General features: G+C 39.3%; 2 protein-coding genes across 2 annotated transcripts in view; one reads left to right on the top strand and one right to left on the bottom strand.

Moving 5' to 3' along the window:
- Positions 1-6,494, bottom strand: part of LOC135111414 (uncharacterized) — a 7,606-nt gene extending 1,112 nt beyond the window's left edge. Inside the window, exons 1-2 of the mRNA XM_064024679.1 lie at positions 6,396-6,494; positions 799-964 (exon numbers count right to left, since the gene is read on the bottom strand). Coding sequence (XP_063880749.1) covers positions 799-964; positions 6,396-6,398 — 169 coding nt within the window. The 5' untranslated portion in view covers positions 6,399-6,494. The remainder of the gene's footprint in view (positions 1-798; positions 965-6,395) is intronic.
- An 11,243-nt stretch (positions 6,495-17,737) lies between these two features.
- The window catches only part of LOC135111413 (adenomatous polyposis coli protein-like), a 364,965-nt gene continuing 355,202 nt past the window's right edge, over positions 17,738-27,500 (top strand). Inside the window, exon 1 of the mRNA XM_064024672.1 lies at positions 17,738-17,857. The gene's annotated coding sequence lies outside the window, so the exon portion shown is untranslated. The remainder of the gene's footprint in view (positions 17,858-27,500) is intronic.

The following is a 27,500-nucleotide window of genomic DNA, read 5'->3' as shown; positions in this document are numbered from 1 at the left end:
AAGGCATGACATGAGACAGTACCAAGGAGGTTTGCAAGGACATTTTCAGGGAGGTTGTCAAAGTTTTTTTTTTTTTTTCAAGGATTTCAAGGTTTTTACAAGGTTTTCCAGGAGGTTGTCAAGATTTCAAGGATTTCTACTAGGTCTGCAAGGAGGTCGTCAAGATTTTCAAGATTTCAGGGTTTTCTACGAGGCTTACAAGGAGGTTGTCAAGATTTCATGGTTTTGTGTGAGGTTCAACAGGAGGTTTTCAAGACTTCAAGGTTTTCCACGGCGTTTCCAAGGAGGATTTCAAGGTTTTCATAATTCTAGTTATGCTGAAGTGGAGAAGCGTAGCCGAACAACTGATAAATACTAATGCTTTTAAGCGTTTTGGACTATTAAGGTTTATTTTTCAAGGCACAAAGAGATACGTGCCCTCATGGATGTCTTTTCTTCTATTGAGAGTGTAGAATACTTATCGATCATCACTAAAATCATGAAAGCTCCCTTGAAAACCCGAATAACTCCCACTAAAGGCTGCTAAATGTGATCGAGATAAGATACTGAAACGTTCAAGAATACGAAGAGATGCAATCTTTAAATGATGCACTGTTGGCTCTTCGTCTCTTCCCGCACATTACCATACACAAAGATGATCCAAAGCTTAACAAGTGCACTAGACAAAAATATTTACACTGAATAAAGAAAATAAATAAATATTTTCAGGCTATCTATCAATATAATCTATCTATTTATTTATTTATCCATCTATCTATCTAAAACGAAATCTAAAATAAAAAAAATACGAGTCTTCACCTTCAGGATTATGTGTCACGTGGATAGTTAGATTTCCTAGGTCCTTGATGAGCTGCACCGTGGGCATCGTGGCCGTGGGCGGCGTGGTGGACAGCTGAAGGGTCTCGGACGGGCGCCCCCACGCAACGCCCACCACCAACGCGACCGCCAGGAACACGTAACGCATCTGTGGGAGTGAGGGAAGCGTTGATAAGGCGTGAGGGATACTGAGGATGTTTTTCACGAATTCCTACGTCACTAGCTTGTCATAAACAAAGGAAGAAAAGGAAGGAAAAGGGGAAAAAAAGGAAAAGAAAGGAAAAAGGAAAAGAAAAGAAATGAATGAAGGTAGTTGATAAGATTTTTCTTTATTTCTTCTTTTTTTTCTTTTTGTTTAGTTTTATGCATCAAGGAAAAGTTATTTAGTTGCTAATTTGTCATAAAAAAGAAAAAAAAAAAACGGAAACAAGAAAAGAAAAAAAGTGAATAGAGTTAACAAGAATTTTTGTTTGTCTTCCTTTTTTTATTCATAGTTTTACGAATCAAGGAAAAGTTATGAAGTCGCCAATTCGCCATAAAAGTTAAGAGAAGGGAAAAGGGAAAGAAAAAAATAAGAATTGATAGAATTTTCTCGTTTTATCCCTTGTTTTTTTCCATAGTTTTATGAATCGAGAGATAGAGTCGTGAAACTTTTTTTTCATTCATGTGAGAAGATTATTGATTATAAGAGAGAGAGAGAGAGAGAGAGAGAGAGAGAGAGAGAATGTGTGCATGTGCGTGTTATTTCTTATTCATCTATCAATATATTTAATCAGTAAGTTAGGTAATCAGTCTGTCAGTCTGTTAATTCATTAGTCAGTTAGTCAGCTAGTCAGTCAGATATTTCAAAGGCTTCAATCTATTCGAGGAGGTCTTCGAAGCGTCACCCGCGGGCCTCGTTGAGTAGAATGAGGCGAGGGAAGACCAAGGGAACAACACACATGTCAGTCTGCTGCCCAACCCAGCTTTCTCAGGTGTGCCAGAAAAGAACAACAACCATAGCCAAGTGTGTAGTGGATGAGCAAAGGCATTGAGGGTGTAGAAGGCCCTCATCAGTACGCAGGTGTCTCGTGGGTGTAGAGGGGTGTAATAGAAAGGCATTCGTCACCCACAGCAGAGTGATCAAGAAGGGAAGACGAAGGAACGCATAAGTATGGTGCGGAAGCCTGAGAAAGGAAGGTATGTGGAAGACGTGAAGTTAATGTGAGTGTGGAGGATTAATAGATGGATTAGTGTAACAGGACAGCAGACTAAAAGATAAAAGATGGAAGGATAGATTAGAGAACTAGATGAAGAGATAGTGTGTTTGTTTGTTTGTTTGTTTGTTTGTTTCGTGCGCGCGTGTGCACTATACTACGTTTTCTTTCCGTGCGTGTGGCGTCGCGCGAAGCAGGAACCGAGACTTCAGCTCATCTGCCGGACCACTGAATGGACTCACAAAAGAATACAAAAGGCGAACAAACCGCAGTGGATCTTTTCATTCTTACGACACTGCTCAGCTAAACTACCTTATCAAGAGGTGCAAAAAAATAAATAAATAAATAAAAAAATAAATAAATAAATAAATAAACGAGGAGACTTCTATGTGTAGACTGACTTAGATTGACCCTCATCTCTCCCGTCAAAAAGCCTCAGAATAGACTCAATGGAATACAAAGGAAGAACAATTTGTAGTGTATCGCAACTCTTAAACTACGATGAGCAATGTAAATACTCTGTCTGATCTAAAGTAAGAGATGTAAGACTGTAAACGCGAAGACTGTTACGAATAGACAAGGACTAACTCTTCCTTCCCCGGCCTCAGAATGGATGCACAAAGGAACACAAAGGAAGAACGAACTCTTAAACCATGATGACCTACACTACGTAATCTTGTAGAAATTATATGACATAGTGAACACGAAGACACTTATCCTCAGATTTTAAATAACCCTTTTTGACTACACTCTTTGTAATTGTCACCTTTACTGGGCTTGCTTTATTTTATCTATTTATTTATCTAACTTTATATTTCTTTAAGCCTCTTTGTTCCCCTAAGCCAAAATTTCGTATAACATAAGAAAATACAAAGACTGGCCCTACCCCGCCAAATGTCCATAGAAGGACTACAGGAGTGGCTACTGCGTTCCCAGCATCACCGCCACGCTTCAGTGAACAGGACGTGACGGGGAAGGCCGGGTCACGCTGCGCTGGGAAGGGTAAAGCGTGTGATGCGAGCAGAGCGACGGAATTCAGTGTTTATGGTTCCTGTGTTGTAATAAAGCGGAAATCACGTTCTAGTTATAATGATGAGCGGTATGAGGTCTATAACGTAGGGGAGGAGCCTTCGTCTTTACTATATTACTTATTAAACTGTTACTAGAATCATGACAACACCCTTGAAAATTCGAATAACTTCCATTAGAGTCTGTTAAATGTGGTGCTTTACTCAAGATTAGATACTGTACTTTATGCATAACTTTTAACGCATGCAGGAAGTCCGATAAGGGAATTAAATAGGAAAAAAATGTTCACAAAAGAAAAAAAAATCAGGATATAACCTGCGAAATTTCAAGAATCCATTAGGCCTACACGTGGCGATTTTGAAACTTTTGTATAGGCCAGAATATTTGTTACTGTTTGCTCTTCGTTTGTGTTTCGTGTGTTCCATCCCTGAGAATCGTAAGAAAAAAAACATGTATACTACTGTTTGTTCTTCCTTTATATTCTTTTGTATGTTCTTTCCCAGAGCCCCGTAAGTAAAGGCACATATATAAAAATGTTCTTCCTTTATGTTCCTTTGTGTTCTATCAGACTCGTAAGGATAAACACACCTGTCACTGCTTCCGTCATATTCCTTTTGTTCTTCCTTGATGTTTCTTTACGTTCCAGACAATTGTAGGTCAAGGGGGATTATTCTTTTTACTTTTCCTTTTTTTCCCCATTACCTTAACTGAACACCCCGCGGACAAGTGTAAGCAGGAACAAAGCCGCTAATTCCTACTTTTGTTTTTCGTGCCGCTTCAAAAACTAGGCTCAAAGGATGAAGGGCGCGGGGAGCATTGGGAACATCCTTGACAGCGTTGTGTGGAAAGGAAGAGCATAAAGTGTGTGTATTTTTTTTTTTTCTTTTTCTTTTATTCTTGTTTTGGTGTTTTTGTGAAGGTCTAGTTTGTTTTTTATGTGTAATTCAGCACGTTGTTAATGGACTATGCATTGATCAAAAGGTGACGGTATTTTCTTTTTCTTTCTTCTTTCTTTCTTTTTCTTTTTCTTTCCATTTTTGTGAGGATCTAGTTTGCTTTGATGTGCAATTCACCTACTTGTTAATGGAGTGTGCATGAAGAACAAGCCTTAAGATAAAAAAAAAAAGTGGCTGTAATTCTTTCTTTTTTCTTTCTTTTTTATTTTTGTTGCTGTTCTGTGAGAATCTGGTCTCGATACGTAATTCCTGCCGCAGTAATTCTTTCTCTTTTTCTTTCCTTTTATTTTTGTTGCTGTTCTGTAAGAATCTGGTCTCAATACGTAATTCCAGCCTCTATAACGTTCTGTACATTAGGAACAAGCCTTAAGATCAAAAGATAGCAGTATTTTTCTTTCTTTTTCCTCCTCTTGCTTGTGTTCTGCGAGGATCTACTTGCCTTTATGTAATTCCAAACTCGTTAAGGTAAATTTACATTGGGAACAAGCATTATGACAGTGGTGGGTAGAAAGTTCAAATGGTGACGGTATTTTTTCTTTCTTTTCCTCCTCTTGATTGTGTTCTGTAAGGATCTAGTCACTTTGATGTGTATAAGCTTCGTTAACGTACGGCACATTGGGAGTAAGCCTTATGACAGCGGTGCGTGGAGAGAAAGTTAAAAAGATGACTATTTTTTTTCTTTTTCCTTTTTTTTTTTTTGTTCTATGAGGATCTAGTCCCTTTGATGTGTATAAGCTTCGTTAACGTACACTGCTTTCACCAATCGTCCTTTTCCTTTCTTTTCTTCAGAATTACCTTCATCATTTTACAAAATCACTTCGTATACAAATAGTCACTCAGTTTGTTCGCCATACACGACGCAAACTTATTCTTTTCACTATTATTTCTCCTCCTAAAGCTTAGCACAGTGGTCTGTCTATCTTGTTAATACAAGAGTTAATTTATTTTTTTCACTCTGATCTCTTTCGCTGATAAACTCTGGAACTCCCCCCTCCTCTCTCTCTCTCTCTCTCTCTCTCTCTCTCTCTCTCTCTCTCTCTCTCTCTCTCTCTCTCTCTCTCTCTCTCTCTCTCTCTCTCTCTCTCTCTCTCTCCCCCCCTTTTTTCTGTATTTCCTCCTGGTTATGACTGGTTCACAAAAGGAGCATCAGGACGTATGGTAACTAAACTGGTTTCTGCCTCTCGGTTCTCCTGCTCCTGTTTTCTTTTTGTGAACGGCATTTGATTGTCTTTTTATTTTGCTTTATTTTATTTTTATATTTTATTTATTTACTCATTAATCCAGTTATTATTTTTGTATTTCAAGGCCGACAGGGACAGCCACGTGACAGGCTCTTGCAGCTTCTCTTATTATTTTTTCTTATGTTCTTATCTCCCTGAGACACACACACACACACACACACACACACACACACACACTAAAAAAAAAAGTTCACAGGAGATGAAGGTAGTGTGAATGTGAGTATGGAACGAATATTTTCTGAAGAGTGAAAATAATGAAAAACGGAGAGATGAAAATAACAGGATGTTTATGAGTATGAAGGAAACATTGTCTGGAAAGGTTTGAAGGAAAAGAGTGACAAAGAAGCTGGAAAAATAATATGAATGTAAGTACACTATAAAGGGAGTCTTGTGTAGAAATCAAAAATGAAAAAAAGAGACAGAAGATAAAAATAACATTATAGATACGTTAATCTTGTGTTAGAGAGAGAAAAAAAAAGAGAGACAAAGATGATAAAGATTGCATTTTGGGCATGTTAATCTTGTGTTAGAAAAAAAGAGAGAGACAGAGAAGATAAAAATTACATTACAGGTACGTTAATCTTGTTAGAAAAAAAAATGAGACAAAGAAGATAAACATTGCATTATGGACACATTAATCTTGTGTTAGAAAAAGAAAAAAACACAGAGAAGATGAAAATAACATTATGGTCACGTTAATCTTATGTTAGAATTCAAATGTAACAACGAAGACAAAAGACAACAAAACAAAATGTAAATCTTGTCTTAAATGTATATTCGGTCGGTCAGTTGAGTGAGATCGGTTAGTCGGATGAGATTAATCAATTAAGTGTGACTCACTGAATTTAAGTCAATCAGCGATGAATATTATCTAAAAGTATATTCAGGCAGTCAGTCGAGTGTAATTAAATGAATAAGTCGATAAGTCTAGTGAATTTAGTTAGCTGAGTGGATGGCAGGTCAATTTTCAGTGAGTACAGTAAATCAACCAATCAGTCGAGTTTAATTCAACCAGTCAGTCAAATGATTTTAATGGATCGCATTTTTTTTTTTTTGAAAGCGCAGTTATTCACTCTGTCGAATAAGTCACACAAAGTTAAATGAACCCTGAAAGTCATTTGAGTCACTTGATGAGTCACTCTCTCGTCCTGACTCACCATTTCGCTGCTGGTCTTCCTCTGCTCTGTTCCTCCGTCAGCAGTCAGCCAGGTGAGAATGTTGCTCTGCTGGGCCCCGCGTCATTCTTATACATCATGACCTCCCCCTGTCCCTCTCCTCTCCCTCCTACCAACCCTCTCCCAGTTGCACCTCCCTCTCCTCCACCATAACCCTCTTTCTCTACTCCCCAGTCTCCTACCCTCCCTCTCCCAACCCTCTCTCCCATCCATTCTCCAACCCTCTTACCCTCCCTCTCCTCCCTAACACTCCTACCATCCCTCGGATTTCCCTGTAATCACCCCCCATTCCCCATCCTCTTACTCCTCCTCATCACCCTCTCCACTTTCTCGTCCCTTCCTTCTCCTCCTAGAGAAGTCAACCCGTTCAGTGACTTTTTTTTTTTTTTTAGTTCATTTTGCATTTTTTTATGCTTCGTTATTCGTGGACGTTTTTCCTCTTCCCCCTCCTTGCCTCCTCTCTTCCCTCCTTTTCCCACAAGTCACCCTCAAAACTATTTAATGATCTAAGCGAGTTATTGCCGAAAAAATATTGGGTGTAGAGATTTCGGGAGGCATTGCGCAAATAAACGCAAGGCCAAGGTCACAGCGCGGCTCACTTGTCCGCCTCTCAGCTCAGGTGTACCAAAACGGCCGAGAGAGATTAGAAAGTTGTAGGAAAATTTGAAAGAGGCTGTGACGTCAGAGAGAGAGAGAGAGAGAGAGAGAGAGAGAGAGAGAGAGAGAGAGAGAGAGAGAGATTGACTGATTGAATGACTGAGAGATGAGAGGTTGAGAGAGGCTGAAAGTGTAGAGAGGGTTGTGGAATGAGTGAGGGCATGAGGGTGAAAGAGAGAAAGAGAGGTAATTTAGACAGACAGACGGACAACCTAGATGGAAACAGACAGACAGACAGACAGAGAGACATACAAACAGACACATGCAAGCTGGAAGGACAAGCAGGCAACTTAGAAACAAGGACGGACAGATAGACAGACAGGCAAGCTAACTCGAAAGAAACAGACACGCAGACAGACGCACCGTTACAGGGGCAGTAGCAGACACAAGCAGATCACAACACACACACACACACACACACACACAGGAGAGAGGGAGGTAGATGCGCAGAAGAGAGCGAGAGGGAGGGCCAGACCGCGTGGAAATCCCCAGTGCGGTAAGGAGTCTGACAAATAGAGGCAAATTCCTTTACTCTTTGATTCAGTGAACTGTTCCCCCTTGTTTTTATTTTTTTTTGTGTGTGTGTCGGCGAGGCGGTGCGTGTGTTCCCCGGGCGCCAAGGACCCGCCTGCCGCGCCGCACGTCAACAAACCAAAGAAACCCAAACAGAGAGGAGGAGTGGCGTGAGATGCGGCGTGGGAACGGAAGTGCGGAAGGCGGCGGTGTGGACTGACACGCAGGTGTGGCAGGTGTGGAGCGACGCAGGCATGCTGGGAGAGAGAGAGAGAGAGAGAGAGAGAGAGAGAGAGAGTCTGAGTGACTGACTGACAGACAGTTTGACTGATGAACTGACAGCCTATGCCCTGCCTTGCCCTGCCCTGCCTTGTCTTGTCTTGTCGAGCTCTGCCCTGCCCTTCCCTGCCCTTGCCCTGACCTGCCCTGCATTCTAATTTACGCATGCCACGATGAGTAACCAGGCAAGGTACGTGAGAATAACAGTAAAGGAAACTGGTTGGCGATAAGTTGGCGTCTCCTTGCCCCGTCATGCGCCCCGTCACGTGGTGCGCCGTTGCCTCTGTGCTGCTGCTGTGCTGCTGCTGCTGTGCTGCTGCTGCTGTGCTGCTGCTGCTGTGCTGCTGCTGCGCGTCGCCAGCCTCACTGACTCGACGGAAAGTAAAATCGGAAAATTACCATGTTTTTATTGTATGCCTTTATTATTATTATTGTTTTGTGACTCACTTATTCTAATCATATTCTATTTTATTTATTTATTTATCAAGGTTTTATTCATTTGTTTGCTCTGAGTGCAGAGAAAGGCATGTCTTCATTGATAATGATATTGTTGTTGTCATAATTATTATTATTAATTATTATTATTATTATTATTATCTATCATCATCATCATCATCATATTACTAATTACATAATGCAGCAACAGCAGCAGCAGTAATAATCACTAGTAATAGCTCGTGTGTGTGTGTGTGTGTGTGTGTGTGTGTGTGTGTGTGGAGAAAGTGTATGTCCTGGTAGCCTTCTGAGTGTCAAAAATGTCCTCTGTACGAATACAATCAGGTAATGTGTACTTCCTTGCTGCAGCAGCCTCCCTGTGTTTGTGTGTGTGTGTGTGTGTGTAGGGGCCGTTTTAAGGGATATACTACACCAAGATAGCTTCGTTCTAAAGGATGCGTATGTTTAAAAAGGCCCGTTTGAAGGAATATACCACGAGAGGGATGCATATGGCAGGAAAGTGTCAGTTTAAGGGACATACGAGTACTTCTGCACAGTAGTGTACTTAAAACCCCATGACCTCGGTGACCAAGGTTCTGGCGGAGGAAGTCAAGCAGAAGGAGAAAGAGGAGGAAGTCGAGGAGGAGGAGGAGGAAGAGGAGGAGGGAGAGGAAGAGGAGGAGGAAGAGGAGGAGGAAGAGGAAGTCGAGGAAGTAACTCCGCGCAATCCTGTCACCTCACCTGCTCATTGCCTCCAGTGATGACAGGTGATGACAGGTGAGCGGCGCGTGGTGATTGGCGTTGATTGAGGAAGCTGTCGGAGGGTTAGGTTTACTGCCATAGTCGTCTCTTGGTAGCACTGAGAAGGGTATATAGTTTCAACGGACAGAATAGAGAGAAAAGGCGAGAGAAGCGTGGTGGCTGGCGCTGAATGAGGAAGATGGCAGAGGGTTGAGTTTACTGGTATGGTTGTCTCTTGGTAGAATTGAGAATGGAGAGAGAGAGAGAGAGAGAGAGAGAGAGAGAGAGAGAGAGAGAGAGAGAGAGAGAGGCCGTGAGTCATGATTGGAGCTGACTGAGGAAGCTGTCATAGGATTAACTTTTACAGCCATAATTGTCTCTTAGTAGCATCAAGGGCAGTGTGAAAATTGAGAGTGAAAAGAGAGGGGGCAATATAGAGATGGACAGAGTAAAAAGAGAAGATGAGATGGCGTGTGGTGGTTGGCGAGGATTGAAGAAGCTGTCAGATATTTAACTTTTTCCGCTGCTATGGTTGTGTCTTGGTAGCACTTCGAGTAGTACAGAAATAGACAGGTAGAGTAAAGAGAGGATAAAGAGTTTGTATCTTCTTTGGTAACATTCAGACAGAGTGAATAAAAGATGTGTGCTTTCTTTGGTAAAATTCAGAGTTGTTTATAGTTTGCATGAGCAGATAGAGTGAAGGAAGAATGAAAGGAAGAAAGAATGAAAGGTTTGCATATCTAAGGTCACAGGAATATTTTGCATACGTTAGTGCAAGCGCCTCAAAGGGTACCAAGGTATTATAGGAAAAGATTTCTGATGGTCACCAGTGAAAGTAAAAGCGCAATCAACAATAGGAAAGAAAGGGTAACAGTGAAAGGGGTAACACAAGTTATTCGGTCCTCATCAATATTTGTTTATTATACATTATTTATTTATTTATTTATTTATTTATTTATACAAGAGTTATGACCAAAGGAAACAAAATCTATAAAAAAAAAAAAAAAATAGCCCCATGAGGATTATATTATATTCATATAGGAATGTAATGTGTTCATCCTTCATTGCCAATCCCTCCCTCTGCCGCACTTCCTGCAGTACACTAGACTACTGTGCGTCAGTTGTCAAAGTGGTGATGTGAGTGAAGGAATGTTACGGGTAAGAATAATAATATGTGTGAAGTTTTGCTTTATTTATATATTTTTTTTTCTTATGGAAGTGCTGATAAGTTTGTGGCGCAGGAACTTTTATTTGTTTATTTAGTTATTTATTTTATTTATCTATTTATTTATTCATTATTATTTGTGTGTGTGTGTGTGTGTGTGTGTGTGTGTGTGTGTAGTTTCCAAAATATGAATAATCTTATGGTAGAGGAAGTCTAGTCTTTTCTTACTTTTTTTTGTGTGTGATATTGTTCTCTCAGCTTTCTTAAATATAATACGTAAATGTAGGACAAAGTGACCTTGAAAATTTTTTCTTTGTGTGCGCTTGCGCAGTTATTCTCTTGGTTTCCGAAAATACAAGTAAATTTATAAGTCAGGAACTGTAAGTAGAATTGTGTGTATGTGTGTGTTATTGTTCTCTAACTTCCCGAGAATGTGAGCGAATCCGTGACGTATGAGCTATTTTTTTTTTTTTTTTGTAATATTGTGTCATTATTCTCTTGGTTCCTGAAAATAGAAGCAAATTTATGACACAGGAACCTTAAGTAGATATCTGTGTGTGTGTGTGTGTGTGTGTGTGAGTGTGTAAGTGCATGTATTATTGTCCTCTAACTTTCCGAAAACGTGAAGAGATCCGTGACGCAGAACCTTGGCAAGATAATGTCACGTCAAGGCTGCCAATCCTCCACTCAGCCCCGCGACGAGACTCTCTGGCGGCGGAAGCTTCACGCCACGCAGAGTTCAAGATATGGGCCGCAGTAGATAGGCCGAGGACTTCCTGTGTGGGGCAAGGACAAGGACTCGAATATCCTTTGCCTATAGAGTCCTTCATTTGATTTAGTTCATGAAATTTACGTTTGGGGAATTTGAAGGCATCTCTATAAGTCTGAATTGAGTTTTCTTTCGTATTTTCTTTATGGATAGAACAATTAGCTGTCTTTTTTGTTCAGAATTTCTTTCTTTTTGTTCTTTTTTGTTTGTTATTTGCTCTTGAGTCTTCCTCCCTTTTGCATAAAGAAATTTAGTTTTATGCATGTTTTCCTTCTTTTATGGTTGAAATAACTGACATGCCTTTTTTATTCAGATTTTTTTTCTTTTGAGTCATGCACTCTTACACATAAAGCAAAATCATAGTTTTGTACACAGTTTCCTAAATTTTTTACAAGTTTCAGCAACTTTGAGTAATGACAAACGGGAATTCCGGTTTTTATTCTTTCCTTTCCTTCCTTCGGCCACTTACATGAGTCACGGCAGAGCAACGAAGAAGCGCATGGGAAAACAGCGCAGTGTGGACGTGTCGGGGTGTTTGCTTCCAGTGAGACACACGCGGTGACCTTCAGTGAAAGACGTGATGTCCTGAGAGATGACGGGACTGCACTGGTTCAGGAGAGACTCTTACCTTACTTATGTCACGTAGCTTTAACGTCGTCTTTGCTGATCTGCCTCTTTTGGTAAATCCTGTGCATTCCAGTTATCTCCAGTATCTCCTACCAAGCTGTCCAAGTATTTCACTCGTTGTCTCCCTCTGTTTCTCTTTCTTTGTATCATTCCTTGTAGGCAGTTTTTCTCCGGTCCTCCTCCTCCTCTTACATGGCCTAGATATAATTGTCTTGCTGGAATTGTTCTCAGCAGGCTCAGTGATGCCAATTTAGTGGGTTTTCCGTCAGAGTTAGCGGATATAAATGTCGCCCTTGCTGGGGAAATATTAAAATTCACAAGAATAACTAGTGGATTCTCAAGTCCACGTAGTCTAGAGGGAAATTTTTTCTCTCATCTATAACCTATCGGAATTTTTAGGTCAGTTTAGCTGATTTTGGTATCTGTAGTTGGCATCATTACTCAAGACACGACAGTACCAGCAGCAATGTGACAGACGTCCTCACTACAGTCACGTGTCTCCTTAAGAGCCGTGTTCTTGAAAATTTATGGACAAGGATGATACTCGTAAGTGGAGATAGCTAGGCATGTTTTACACAGGGACTGCCACGTGTAGGCCTGATGACTTTTTGCAGCCTCCCTTATTTGCTTATGTGTCCATGGATGGTGAACTGGTAAATAACACGCCTTTCTGGAACACTCCACCCCTCCCGTTGCCTGGGACCTGAGGCAACTTGGAGGAGCCTCACAAAGAACACTTGATGACTGCCCCGCGGAACCAAGGTCGCTGACCCTAGGTGGAGCAGTCTCGCGGTGACGAGTGATGGCCAGTACGTGCCGCCAATACATGCCTCCAGGTCCCGCATGCCCTCGTGTGCTGCCCAGGGCGACACGGGCGTCCTGTACTAACCGGGAGTCACCCAATCTGACCCATAGTCTTCTAAATCACAGCCCCATAGTCTCCTAACCTCACTGCCACAGCCCCACAGCTATGTTACTGTACCGCTCTACCGTCTCTTTACCTTAGAATCTTCGTTTCACAACCCCACAGTAACCTCACAGCCACAATCCCTCTACCTCAGCCTCACAGCGTCTTAATCCCACACTTCCACAATCCCACAGTTCCATCACAGCACCGCCCCACTGTCCCATAAGTCCCATAGCTCCTTCCCTACTATCGCCTCAAGCCCCCATCCCTCTATCGCCTATCACCTCATCATTCCACGGCCTCTCAACACCACATCTCAAAGACTGGTGTTCGGAAACGCTTTGCTCTCTCACCGCGACTACGAGTATTTTTCAAGGCCACAGAGATGAATAGTCTGGTTCGCAAGTGTTTATATGGCTGATACTGTAAAAATCTTGATAATATGTCACTAGAACCATAAAAACACTCCTAAAACTCGTATAACTTCAACCAGAGCCTTTTGAAAGTTGTGGAGGTGCGGCGCAGATGTGGTTCAGAATATGGGATCTACCAAGCGATATCACGTAATAGACAGTAAAGGCGCGCTTCTCCTTGGCTACGAGTCTTGTGGTGTGGCTTAGGCGAGGCGAAGCGAGGCGAGGACAGCAACAAGACAAACAACGGGGCGCAAGGTATGTCCTGTTCCCGCGAGCACAGTGCATGCCGTGACGTCTTTTGTGTGGTGAACAATGCCTTCTGTGTTTATCGGTTTAATTTTAGTGAGTGAGGAAGAAAGGGGAGAGGGACAGGTATGCAAGTAGTGGTGGTGATTGTATTCGCTTTGTTTCTTTACTTTATTTTGTTCATTTGCTGCTCATACAAGAAGATTTTAGTTTTACATGTTACGAAATGTTGTAAGATGCATATACGGATCCGAAACCTCAGATTCAAAACTTCATAAAAAAAAAAATCCGGATTAACACATTTAACTCGCCCCGTGAACGAGAAATGCAGTGTTGTATTTAACTGAAACTGTTGTACATTCATCAACAAGATGGAGAAAATGAAGATCTATGAAAGGAAGGTGGAAGAGAGAGAGAGAGAGAGAGAGAGAGAGAGAGAGAGAGAGAGAGAGAGAGAGAGAGAGAGAGAGAGAGAGAGAGAGAGAATGGAAAGGAAAAGAAGAAATGATCAGAAAAGCTGGATGAAAGAAATCTGTGAAGGGAAGGAGAGGTGTCTGAAAGGAAGGAAGGCAGAGGAGTGATGACGTTAAAAGAAGGGAAAGTTTGGAAAGATGTGAAAAGTGAAATGGTGAAAGAGAGGTGTGAAAAGGAAGGGGATGTTAGGAGAGGGAGAGACAAGACGTGTGAAAGGAAGGGAAGAGAGAGGAAGGAGTGTCATGAAAGGAAGGTGAGAATGAAAGAAGTGAAAGAGGAAGTGGGAAATTAGAATATTGAGATGTGAACGGAAGAGAGAAATAAGGAAATGTATGTGAAATTAGGGGTATGGCAAGGAGGAGTAAGCTGAGATGGGAAAGGAAGAGAGTGAAGGAAGAGGGGAGGTTGGGTTGAGTGCTGTCGTGTCCAATGCTAGGAGAGAGATCTGCTGGAGACTTGCTTGATCTCTAACGGTGGACTGATCCATAACAATGCTAGAGACAGTTATTATCGTGTAGACAGTAATGTTTGTTGAGACATTTAATTTGACATTACTTTCTTACGAACACTCTAACATGTCGGATACTCGGCATACGACGTATTTGACTTGTTACGACTAACGCATTATCACACACTGAAAAAAATAAAATAAAAAATTATATATATATATATATATATATATATATATATATATATATATATATATATATATATATATATATATATATATATATATATATATATATATATATGACACTAGAACCGTAAAAAAAACACCTTTAAAAACAATAATTCCAACTATATAGAGCGTTTTAAATGTATTGGTGATGCGGCGCAGTAATGTTTCGCAGTACGGTCCTGTCCACATAGATATTTCACCCTTCTTTCATATATCTTCCTTATTCTTCCGTGTTGTTCATGTTTACAACCATTGCTAGCCCCACTAACCTCTCTCTCTCTCTCTCTCTCTCTCTCTCTCTCTCTCTCAGGAATGGAGGATGAGCGCGGGTTGCTGAAGTGGAAGGCGATGCTTGAGAAGACGCAAACAAGGAATGAAGAATCAGTCGTGGCTACTTCTTGTTACGACCTCCCCTTCGTCATGGAGAGGATAAGAAAGAAAGAGAAGCAGTAGTAGTAGTAGTAGAAGTAGTAGTAGTAGTAGTAGTAGTAGTAGTAGTAGTAGTAGTAATAGTAGTTGTTGTTGTGTGGAAGTCAGTACAAGTGAATTTCAAACAGCAATAAGCTTCCACGTTCTAACTGGATTAGCTGAGTACTATTAAGAAAACGAGCTAGAAGAGGTGAAAGAAAACGGTATTTTTAGGGGCATACTTGCATATTGAAGAGTAAAGCAGTATATATCGTTGCTGGTATAGTTACGTATGTGATTTGTGTAGTAGTAGTAGTAGTAGTAGTAGTAGTAGTAGTGATAGCAGTAGTCACGGTTTTAGCTTTAACTGTAATTATGTAACTGTCTTCCCTAGAGTAATAGTAGTAGTTCCCAATTAACCCATTATACACCCACACTTACCTTCACAAACTCTACAGGTGGGGATGGACAAGGTTTGTACCAGTGCTGCCAACCTTTGCTGGGTGGGAAGCCATCACAAGAAAATACTCACTTTCTCCCTCAACGTGCAGTAAGATATAGCCCCGCCCACCAGCAGTTTACCATCCAACCGCCCACCAACCCTACACTCCACCCACCCACCCGCCCGCCCACTCGCCCACCTCGTTTAATTGTTTCTGTATCGTTTTTCTTATTGTATATTTTTTACTTATCTTTTTATTTCTTATTTTGTTTTGTTTTTATTTCAAGATGATACCAAAGATGTGTTCAAGTGTTATTTCTCTCTCTCTCTCTCTCTCTCTCTCTCTCTCTCTCTCTCTCTCTCTCTCTCTCTCTCTCTCTCTCTCTCTCTCTGCTACTACTAGTACGACGAACCAGAGCAAGCATAACCAAACTTTGCCTAATCTAACTACTATTACTACTACTACTATTATTACTACTGTTACTACTACTACTACCACTACTACTACTACTACTATTAGTACTATTGTTTCTGGTACTATTATTACTACCTCTGATATATATATATATATATATATATATATATATATATATATATATATATATATATATATATATATATATATATATATATATATATATATATATATATATATATATATTCGTTAATATTTACCATAATTTTCAATGTTTTCCAGGTATTTCCAGCTGCTTCTTAACTCAGGCGTGTAAACAGCAGTAATAGAAAGAAGAAAGTAATAAAAATGGAGAAGGAAGAGGAAGAAATATGGAGAAATGGAGGAGGAGGAGGCATTACAGGTAAAAACGTCAAGAAGACAAGATTTAGCTTAGTTTCCCTTGCTGCGCTGCCTTTCTCTGTAATATTTGCCTTGGCTGAGACTGTCGTACTTATTATTATTATTATTATTATTATTATTATTATTATTATTATTATTATTATTATCATCATCATTATTATTATTCTTATAATTATTATTAATAATAATATTTCAGGTCTTAGTAGTATATATAAATTATAAGCTTTCTCTCTCCTACAAACCTAAAATACTTAAAACAACGTGAAAACAATCTAAAAACACTTAAAACTGCCTTAAAACATTATAAAATACTTATTCTCACCACGGATCTTGAAACCTCGATGTAAATATTCCGTGTAGGATGGTCTGAGTAGAGAAGCGTTCTATTTTAAAGGAATTTTCTGCATATCCTTCACCTCCAGGCCTCCCTCCTTCACTGCCCCTCATTCAACCTTCCTCGAGGCTCCTTCACCCCCCTCCGTGTGGTATCCTAAGCCCTCCATCCTGTAATATTGGAGAAAATGTGAGGCTTCGTAGGATCTCTCGTCTTGTCTCGCGCTCTCTCCTTCCTAGGGATTAAAAAAAGTGGGGGAAATTTGAATGTTTATAAATGCATTTATGTGTGTGTGTGTGTGTGATTCACCTACAGTCGTCTGCTGGTTCACCCAGCCAGCCGATCCCCTACGGAAAGAGCTCAGAGCTCATAGTGACCGATCTCTGGGTAGGACTGAGACCACTTACACACCGGGACAGCGAGGTCACAACCCCTCGGGTTACATCTCGTACCTACTTGCTGCTAGGTGAACAGGGGCTACACATTAAGAGGCTCGCCCACTTGCCTCGCTGCGCCCGGGATTCGAACCCGGGCTTACTTAGTTGTGAGCCGAGCGTGCTAACCTCTACACTACACTGTGTGTGTGTGTGTGTGTGTGTGTGTTATTACTAGTTTTCTCTCTCTCTCTCTCTCTCTCTCTCTCTCTCTCTGTAGTTACACTGATTTTCAATTTTTTTTACAGCTCTAGTGACAGATTAAAAACATTTCTACACTACTAACAGGATAATCATGCTTTTAAAACGTTTTAATGAAGTAACACGGGTTTTTAAGGGTGTTTTTACGGCACTATAAAAAGGTTAACAACATTTCTACATTATTAACAGGAGAAACACCCTTGAAAGCCTTTTAATCATCTTTATGTCTGGTAAACAGCCGTGAGGAGAGAGAGAGAGAGAGAGAGAGAGAGAGAGAATATATATATATATATATATATATATATATATATATATATATATATATATATATATATATATATATATATATATATATATATATATATATATATATATATATATATATATATATATATATATATATATATATATATATATATATCTTTTCATTTATTTATTTTATTTTTTTTGCTTTTGATGGTTAATTTTGTATATGACCAACTCATCACTTGGGTGAGAGGAGAATTAATTTTTTTGTGTGACTTAACCGATACACTTACTAATGGTACACACTTCTATACATTGTGTGTACCGTTGTTGATTCGCTCGTTACTGCAGTTTCGGCTTTTCGACACTTAACTCTTCCCATCGGACCATTTTTTGCTTCCGACGGTTATTCTGGGGCGAAATGTGGTCGTAAACCAAGTACACTAATGCTTGTGTGGTTGAAGCGTGGAAATCAGCTAAACCGAGATGACACATGTGCGGCGCCGAGTCAGGCCGCACCGGAAGCACCACGTGTTGGCAGCGATTGTTTACATCTGTGTGCGCGGCGTGTGTGTGTGTGGCACCTGTGTGCTTTTTGTGCCTCTCCTGCCTCTCCTACTGCACCCCTGGTCTCCCCATCCACAGAGAAAGGAGGTATTGGATGCTTCTTTAATGTGCATGTGTTACTTTGACCTGTTTCCACTCCATCTCTTCATTCTCGCCTTATCTTTGTGTCTATTCATCGTCTTTTCTTCCCTCTTTCACGTCTATGTGGTAGTTGATGATTATTTTATTTAGTGGTTTGTTTCCTTGATAAGTTCATAGTTGTTAACGTTTCCTTACTCAGGCCCGTGTTCTGATATGCTTTGCTCTCTCACCAAGAGTATTTTTAAAGGCCACACATAATTTGCTGGGTTCTCAAGAGTGTTTCTCCTGTTAATGTAGATGTCTTGTTAATCAGTCACTAGAACCTAAAAAAACATCCTTAAAGACATGCATAACTTCAGTTAAGGCCTTAAGAATGTAGTGGAGATGCGGCGTAGGAGTGTTTCAGAATATGTTCCTTAGTGTTGAAAAGTTACTCTCGTGTGTTGTCTCTTTAGCTCATATTCGTAAACGCTTTGCTCATTCATCATGATTTTCGAAGGCCACATAAATGATAAGTCAGGTTTTCATGGGTGTCTCTTCCACTCCATAATGTAGAATCCATTTTTATCCATCTGTGGAATCATGAAACACTCTTGGAAACCCTTACAACCTCAACCAGAATCTGTTCACAATAGCATGGGCCAGATGGCAGTGTTTCAGAGTACAGTAGTGTCTCTCCAGCTCGTGTTATCAGTTAGTTGTGCTGGGGAGATGTTTACTTAGAACCTGATTATGAAATACCTCTGTGCCATGGCTACACTGCATTCAAAAAGGAAATTGTGGTAACTTTGCCAGAAACCAATTATCAGATTTATTCATCACATAGAAGGGATTATCTGTCTGGTCATGAAACTTGGTGTGCTTTTGCTATTTGTGTGGCACAGATACATATTTAGGTATTTTATAGATGGATAGATATTTTATAGATTGATAGATATTTATAGGTAGATATTTTACCAGTTTTCTTCAACCATAACATTCTGTATAATTTCAGTGGTTACCTAAATTTGGTCCAATGAGGTACATTATTCAAGATCTCCACATAAAACATACACACATTCTGATCAGCAGAATGGAGTGACAGTGTGCATATGTGGCATTGAGGGGTGCTGTCATGAACGTTGGGGGAAGTATTTAATTTTTCCTAGCTTGCGAGTGTAGCAGGTTGTTCAGAGGTTAGGTGTGGTAGGTTAAGACATTAGATTAATGATTTTAGGGGTGAAGGAATGGAGTCGTCAATACAGGTTAGAGGGTTAGTTGTGCAAGTGAAAGCTTGGTTTGTGATCCCAACAGAGTTTCAGTCAAGTGTCAGGTTAGTTAAGTTGTACTATGTTGATCACACTGGGGACTTTAACTCTCTGAATCTGGTAGCCTTTTTATTGTCTTATTTTTAGTGAATTCATATGCATTTATTGAGTTTCTTGCTTGCTCTCTTGAAATCAGTGAGTTACCTGATAAGCCTAGTAGGATTTTCTCCTTAAAAGTCTTTAGCTTTGTGTAACTGACTTACAATGTTCTCATAAGTTCCAAGAGGTTATACAGGCTGTAAGGGTTAAGTAAACTGTGAGCTGCTTCTGTTGCAAAGAAACTTTTTTTTTTTTAGCGAGTGATGGAATGGAATGAGGCAACAACTGGCATCCACCACCACGGCTTTTCTTTTGTAAACTGTACAAAATCTCTGTTACAGTTTGGTTCAGGTGTAGTAATGACGTAAACTAATGTAGTATACTATAGTGCTTCACTTACCCCATAGTAACCTAATCATATCCTCTCTGCTGACTATCTACAGTCACTCATTTAATTTTTTTTTATATAAAAGTGGGACTGGCCTGATGCAAAAAAGGAAGAGAAAAGAAAAGGTCCACTGAGGTGCCAGACCCTAAAGAAAAAGGCAAATCCAAAATCTGAGAAGTCTTGAGATCTCCTTCTGTGTTTTCAGTTTGTGATTGATCTTACATGGGGTTCATAATATTCAAAATAAGTAGATTTATATCATGATGTACATAAGAAGCTTCTTGTGTGTGGATGACCACTTGCCAGATATACCTGGTGTTGTCCTTGGCAGCCGTGCATGCCAGTTGGAGAGTGTACTTGTATGCTCCACTGAGGGGAATTAACATTGCTAAATAGAAAGATATGGTTTCCTGATAAGAGCATGGGGATATTATGATGAATTATGCTCATTGTATTCTTGAGGGTAATATATACCTGTGAGGCAAAGGTTTGGTGCCTGGAAGACACCTTGACAACCTTGATGCTTCTGCCAGAAGTGTGTTACTTGTTCACAGGCCTCTAGCAAGGCTGGTGCTGTGCTGTTCATGTTGTGTTTGAGTCTGCTTGTATTTACTTAGTTATGGCTGGATTTAGTGGCCTTACTGGTTTAGTAGAGCCTCTAAAAGTCAACCATATAAAGAATTCTTATAGCTTCCCTTATTTTTTTATGTTCTTATGTCCTTATGTAGAAGGTAGCTCCAATTATTTATCAGAAGGGGGACAGGCCATGAAACCAAGAAAATAAGTGAGTTGGCTGGTCAAGCAAAGGTGATAGTAAGGCAGTGGTGTGTTTGTCATTTGAAGGAACATTGTGATTTGCTATAGAAAAAGAAATCTCTAGCCATTCCTGTCATGTTTCTGTGAATGTGATAAAGTGTTCTTTGGAGTGTGTGCCACATAAGACAGCAAGGCAAGTGAAGGAAGCAAATTCTGATGTGTTTGCTGAGGTGTTTGTGAGAATGGACTGCAAACCACTATTTTTTGGGTGATGATGCAAACACCATCACTATATGCTTGACTTTGCTACACCAGCTTTGGCTGGGCTGTACTGACGCATGAAATGATTGCAGTCACCAATGAAATTTTCTGTCACTTATATGGTGAAAGGAAGTTTACTGAGATAATGGAGAAAGGTGAGATGAATTGATGGGAAAGATGGTTAGGAAACATGGCTGAAGTAAGAGTATTTTATTCTTTTATTGGATGAAATAGACATGCATGTTTTGTACAGTGAGTGCTGTATGTGTGCTTGATGGCTTCTTTCATTTTCCTTCTTTCATCTTCGCTTATCTTCTTATCCTCTGAATTTAAAACATTGCGGAATACATATTGTACTTCTACCTGAGCTTGTTTCCCAATGACCTTTTCTGCATATTGAGATAATGTTGTGTGCATAGATAAGTGGCTTTCAAATTTTTGCTCATTGGCACACTAAAAGTTACATCTTGGACTTAGACAGCACACCAGTCCTGTCATCAGTGTAGCTCAGGATCACTAACAGGCACAGATTTAAGAACACATAACTATCCAGGAAGATAAGCAGCGTACTTTGGTAGTAGTCATGTCGTATAGCCTTCAAAGAAATAGTATTAAAAGATTGCAGGAGAAGCAGTAGTGTGGTGCACTGAGAGAAAGTTAGAGGAGCTGTACTGATAAGATGATTAGCCCTTGACTTTATCTTACTTTGAAGTGTTTTGCATGCAAATACTTTGGCCACTTTCTCTACACACACACACACACACAGGGACAGCTGACACCCATGCATAGAGAAATAATGTGTGAAAAATGCAGATTAGAATGCATTATATATATGGAAGTAATAATGCTGGTTACATTTTATATCTTTACACGGAATGATAGTTTATAACACCAAATACCCATACAACTTTGAATATACATAACTAATTACTGTGGAATATTGTTTATTATTTATGAAAACAGTTTTGGTTTTAGCATTAATAAGGAATAAATATGTGTTACTGGCAGTCTTATAGGGATTGATCATTAATTTCTGGTACTGAGAGAACAATCTGGTAGTTGTAAGGATGTTTATGGTTAGACAATATATTAAGATTTTTATTGCTGCTGGTATAATGCACTTTGTGTAGTACAGTGGTCCATGAGACTGACCCTTTCCACCTGAGACTGATGGGGCTAAGAGTGCAAATGGTGTGTGTGTGTGTGTGTGTGTGTGTGTGTGTGTGTGTGTGTGTGTGTGTGTGTGTGTGTGTGTGTGTGTGTGTGTGTGTGTGTGTGTGTGTGAGTGTGTGGTGCTTTGTCTGGGCTGCCCTGTGTGGGTTACCTGGCCTGGTACATAGATAAATAGTATAATGCATGTATAGATAGATAGTATAGAAGTTTATTGACCACAAAATCACATAATTATATTTTTATACTACATCTCAGAACTTGGTCTGAAATATGCAGTAATGTTTAATGATAATGATAAGGATGCCAATCTTTAAATGCCAGGAAAGTGTTTTGACCTTGATTTCTCACCATTTAGAAGGGAATAGAACTGAATATATGCATGCAGGGTTGAGTGTTGAGAGGAATACCCTGCTTTGTCAGATACCAGGGTCAGTCCTTCCTATGACTTGAACTTTTTCAGGGGGAGGTTTCAAGACACTTATCCTTTAATTTCTGATGACTGCTTTTGACCGTTTTGAGGACTGGCACCTCTTTTTTTTTTTTTTTTTTTTTTTTTTATAAATATTGTTGCCCTTGGCTGGTACCTCTCCTACATTAAAAAAAAAATAATAATAATAAGTTTTTGAATACCAGGATAGGGTTTATCCTTGATTTCTCACTGGTATGAAGGATTGAGTAAAGAATATTTGTGTGTATAATTGAATGCTGGAAGAGCCTGGAATACCCTGGCTTGTCTGTCACTAGGGGCCTTAGTAACTTGACCAAGCACAGAGCCAGGCTGAGGTGGAGGAGTGGTGCAGTGGATGTGGCAGGATGTTGTGGAGTGCCATGGGGATGTTTGTTATCGTGGAATTCTGGTGGTTTTGTTTGTTGTGGACATTTGACTGTTTAATTCTTGCTCTTTGTTGTACATTACTCATAGAAAGGATTGCAAATGTGACTCAGGTGGTTTACTCTTTTATTAGTTCTTTGGGTATGAAACAGTTAAAGTAAATTTTAACCGTTACTTGTTATTAATATACATGTTGTAAAGTATGATATATGTGATTGGGATTTTTTCAAAGTTAATTCATTGGGTATAAAGGGAATTAAGTGACACAGGTGCTGAAATATATTACACAGTTAAGAGTGAGTGGAGTTTGGTGATGGGAAAAACACATGATGAAGTAGAAGCATTTTATATATGTACTGTTTTGATGACTGACTTTGTCCCTCTGAAGAACATGATAGTCGTAACATGAAAAAAGATAGTGCTTCTGCTTCATCCTGTGCCTCCTCACCACTGCCACTCTCTTGTCTTATCTACAGGGTTGGGAGTGAATGGCACCACACATTAGATTGCCTTGTGTTTTCTGAAGTATGTCACAAAATTAACTCTGCAATGGTTTATGTTTGTAATGTTTTATTAGACACCAGTGTTGTTTCAGAATTATCTACTGATCCGAGAGGGAACAATATATAATACAAGCTTGCGTTTCCTGTAATGTCATAGGATTGAGATAACTTAGTACACTGGTTTATCTTTACATTGCATCAGCGACATAAGACTACACACTCAGTATTGCTTCAGAAGTCTGCACAGTTATGAGCGAAGAACATTGCATGAGAGATTGGCTTGTGTCTTATAGAATTTGTGAAAGAATTGAGCTAACTTGTGCAGTGGTTCACCTGTGTAGTGCATCAGTAACACAAGGCGACGTTCCTAGTATTGGTTTTTGCTTATCTGCACAGGTAAGAGTGGAGGGCAACACATGATGGGTTGGCTTGGGTCTCCTGAAATATGCCATAGAATTTTGATAATTTTTGCAATGTATTATTGAGAAAAAAAAAAAAAAGACACCACACATAAACACGTAATATTATTTTAAATCTATTCCTATCTCTAACATAAACAAACAGATTTTCATATTTTTCATTGTTCGATATTTTTGATAACATACTATGGGCACACTGTTATTATAAATGCCATTTGTGTTGCTGTTTTCCTTATAAATCTGCACATGGTAGTTGGGTTAAATGAGACTATGGTAGTGATGTGCTTAACTATTTTGTGTACTGTGTCAGTTACTAGAGGAAGGGTTAATCAGCTGAGGGCCTTCCTGTTTCCTGTGATAATTGCTTTTCTCGTATATATTTATGCTTTTATTTACCGACTTGTTTGTTAAGATTATCTCATGTGTAAAGGAAGTTGGCTAAGGGCTGCAAAAAAAATAAAAAATAAAATAAGAAATAAAATAAATCAAATAAATCAATAAAAGTAGAATAAAATGAATATATTAAAATGAATGAATGAAAAAAAAATATAAATTGAAATAAAACAAAAATATAAAGAAAATTAGAGAAATATTAAACTATTAAACTATTGAAAAACTGTATTAATTTTCACACACCTCCAAAAAAATGACTATGTAGAAAAAAGTAGAGAAAGATACTACTACTACTACTACTACTACTACTACTACTACTACTACTACTACTACTACTACTACTACTACTACTACTACTACTACTACTACTACTACTACTACTACTACTACTAACTAAAAATTACTAATCTACTTATTCATCCATGTACTACCTATCTTTTCAACAACAACAACAATAACAACAACAACAACAACAATAACAACAACAACAATAACAACAACAACAACAGTGTGTCTATATCTATATGCTTATCTGTTTACCTATTCATCACTGCATCTGTCTCTCTATCTATCCACTAACACAGACAAAACATTAAAAAAAAAAAAACAAAGCAAAAACACTTAATCACACAATTTTGAACGTGTTTAAATTTTTTTACAAAGTTACAATATCTGTCTTTCTATGTTTATTTATTTAGTTATTCGTCCATGCACCAATCTCTCTCTCCCTCTCTATCTATCCACAAATACAAAGAAAACAAAACAAAACCATTAAATCCTTCATATTTTCAACTTACTATTATATTTTATGTAACACCTTTTAATTAACGAGCCTCTCCCATGCAGATAATCTCATTTTCTTTCTGTCTCAAACCATTAACACAAATTGACGAAAACAAACCGAAACAATTCAATCTCTCATTATTTCACATCCTATTAGAAATTTTTACATAACACCTTTCAATTCACGAGCCTCTCCCTTGCTGCAAATAATCTCGTTTTCTTTCTGTCTACCTGTCTGACCGCTAACACAAATAAACAGAAACCAAAAACAGTAAAATCCCTCATCATTTCACATACCATCAAATTCTCACACCTCTTTCAATTCACGAGATTTTTATTAAACATTTTTACATAGCACCATTGAAATTCACGAGTCTCCCCCCACCTCCCTTGCAAAGAGCCTCGTTTCCTTCCCATCAGCGTGAGTGTGGCGGGATTACGCTGGCAATAGAGGGCCGCGGTACAGGAAGCGATAGCCACACACGTATTACTAAGGCGATTTGCCGGTCCATCAACTGACTGGCTAATTCACAATGGCTTGTTTGTGGCGGAGTGTCAGAGAGAGAGAGAGAGAGAGAGAGAGAGAGAGAGAGAGAGAGAGAGAGAGAGAGAGAGAGAGAGAGTACGGTATTATTATTATTATTATTATTATTATTATTATTATTATTATTATCGTTACTGTTGCTAATTTTATGGAGGAAGAGAAGGAAGAGGAGGAGGAAGGAGAGTCATAATATGTGTTGGCTGAGAAGACAAAAGAAGGGAGGAGGCAGCATAATAAGAGGAGAAAGAAGAGGCGTCTGAAGAAGGAGGAGGAGGAGGAGGAGGAGGCATAATAAGAGGAGGAGGTATAAAGGATGGAGAATATTAGATTGGATTGTCAGAAAATGAAATACGAGAGAGAGAGAGAGAGAGAGAGAGAGAGAGAGAGAGAGAGAGAGAGAGAGAGAATCTTTATATACTTTGCATATTCTCAACTGATCCCCGTTTTACACACACACACACTCTCTCTCTCTCTCTCTCTCTCTCTCTCTCTCTCTCTCTCTTGAGCGTGCCATAATAACAATGATATACCGTACAGTGAGTCTCACGGGGGGAGTTCCCAGCTCTCCCCAAACTTAAACTATCTCCCAATATTCCTTTCAGTCGCATGTAACGGCTTGGGTTCCTTTAGGATAAGCATGTTCCTTTTAGGTTAAGTGTTTACATTCCTTATAGAGGCGTGCAAGGGGGTCTGGTAGAGGTTTTCAAGTGGTAAGAGAGGTATAACAAAGATGACCTAAACAGAATCCTCAGGGTCAATATTAGGCCGAGAATGAATGGGTTTAATCTCAGTAAATTTGGATTGAGAAAAGAGGTAGAAAGAAGTGGTTTTTAAGTGGAGTGGTAGGTGAATGGAAAAGACTCAGTAATCGCGTCGTTAGAGCAGAGTCAGTAGGGAGGTTTTAAAGAAGATTAGGCTAAGAATGAATGGGTTTAATCTCAGTAAATTTGGATTAAGAGAAGAGGTAGAAAGGATGTGGTTTTTAAGTGGAGTGGTAAGTGAATTGAATAAACTCAGTAATCACGTTGTTAGGGCAGTCAGTAGGGAGGTTTTAAAGAATATTGAACTAGTTTATGAATGAGGGTGCTAGGTGAAAATAGGAAGGTTTGTTTCATGCAGAGAGGAATAAGAAAAAAAAGAAAATAAATCTCAAGTAGAGTGGTAGATTAATGGAATAGCCAATAGGGAGCTTTTAAAGAAGATTTGACAAGTTAATGGGTGAAGATGACAGGTGGGAATAGGTAGGCGTGTTTTGTACAGGGACTGCCACGTGTAGGCCCGATGGCTTCTTGCAGCTTCCCGTATTTCTTATGTTCGTATTCCTTTAAGCATCCCTTTAACCTTCACTGATATTCATGTGCATGGCGATATTTAATGCTCTTTTTTTTTGTTTACTTTGGCATTTTATTACTGAAGTTTTTTTTTATTTCTTTTAGTATTCGTCTAATGTACTTTTTCACCCATATACATCGTTGTTTATTTGTTGTGGTGGGCAAAGGAATGTGTTTGATTTATTTTTATTGTTCTCGTTTTCTTTCGCTCTCCTTTTGTTTACTCTGTGACGTCAGCAGGCCAGTCCATTTTTGCGAGTGTGGGGTGGGGAGGGTGGCCTCGGCGGGGCTTCTCCCAGTTAGTGCAGGGAGGAGAGGCAGTGAAGTGGTGATGCTTGTCCATATTTGTCAGTCATTAAGTCAGTTTGTGTGTCAATCAGGCGTTTGTGAGATTAGGTAGACATTTGTTAATTTCTCTCATTCATTCAAATTTTCAGACATTCACTTATTTATTTGTTCATTTATTCATTTAGTTGGCGAGACATTCACTCATTTGTTCATTCATTCATTCAGTCAATCAGTCAGTTGGTCAGACATTTACTCATTGATTAATTCATTTAGTCAGCTGGTCAGACATTCACTCTTTTGATTAGTCAGTCACTCTGCCATGTATAGTATAATCTTGTTGAATAATGCACAATATTAACCAATCCTTCAATTCCAATATTGTTTTCTTCTGGAGTAATGAACAATATTAATTAACTCTTCAATTTACTGGTACTGTCTCGTCTCTACATTACGACAAATAACAGCAATAAAATAAACAAGGAGATACTTCAATTACACAAGTCATCCATAAAACACCACATTTTCCTTCACATCACGCCTCATTAAAGAAAATGGATGGGGGCGGGAAGGGAAGAGGAGAGGAGGAGGCGAGAGAGAGACTGCGAGAAATCCCAGGTGGACTCAGTGTGCTG

The sequence above is a fragment of the Scylla paramamosain genome, chromosome 22 (genome assembly GCF_035594125.1).
Source record: "Scylla paramamosain isolate STU-SP2022 chromosome 22, ASM3559412v1, whole genome shotgun sequence".
NCBI classification, from domain to species: domain Eukaryota; kingdom Metazoa; phylum Arthropoda; class Malacostraca; order Decapoda; family Portunidae; genus Scylla; species Scylla paramamosain.
This window is presented reverse-complemented; position numbering and strand designations above follow the sequence as displayed.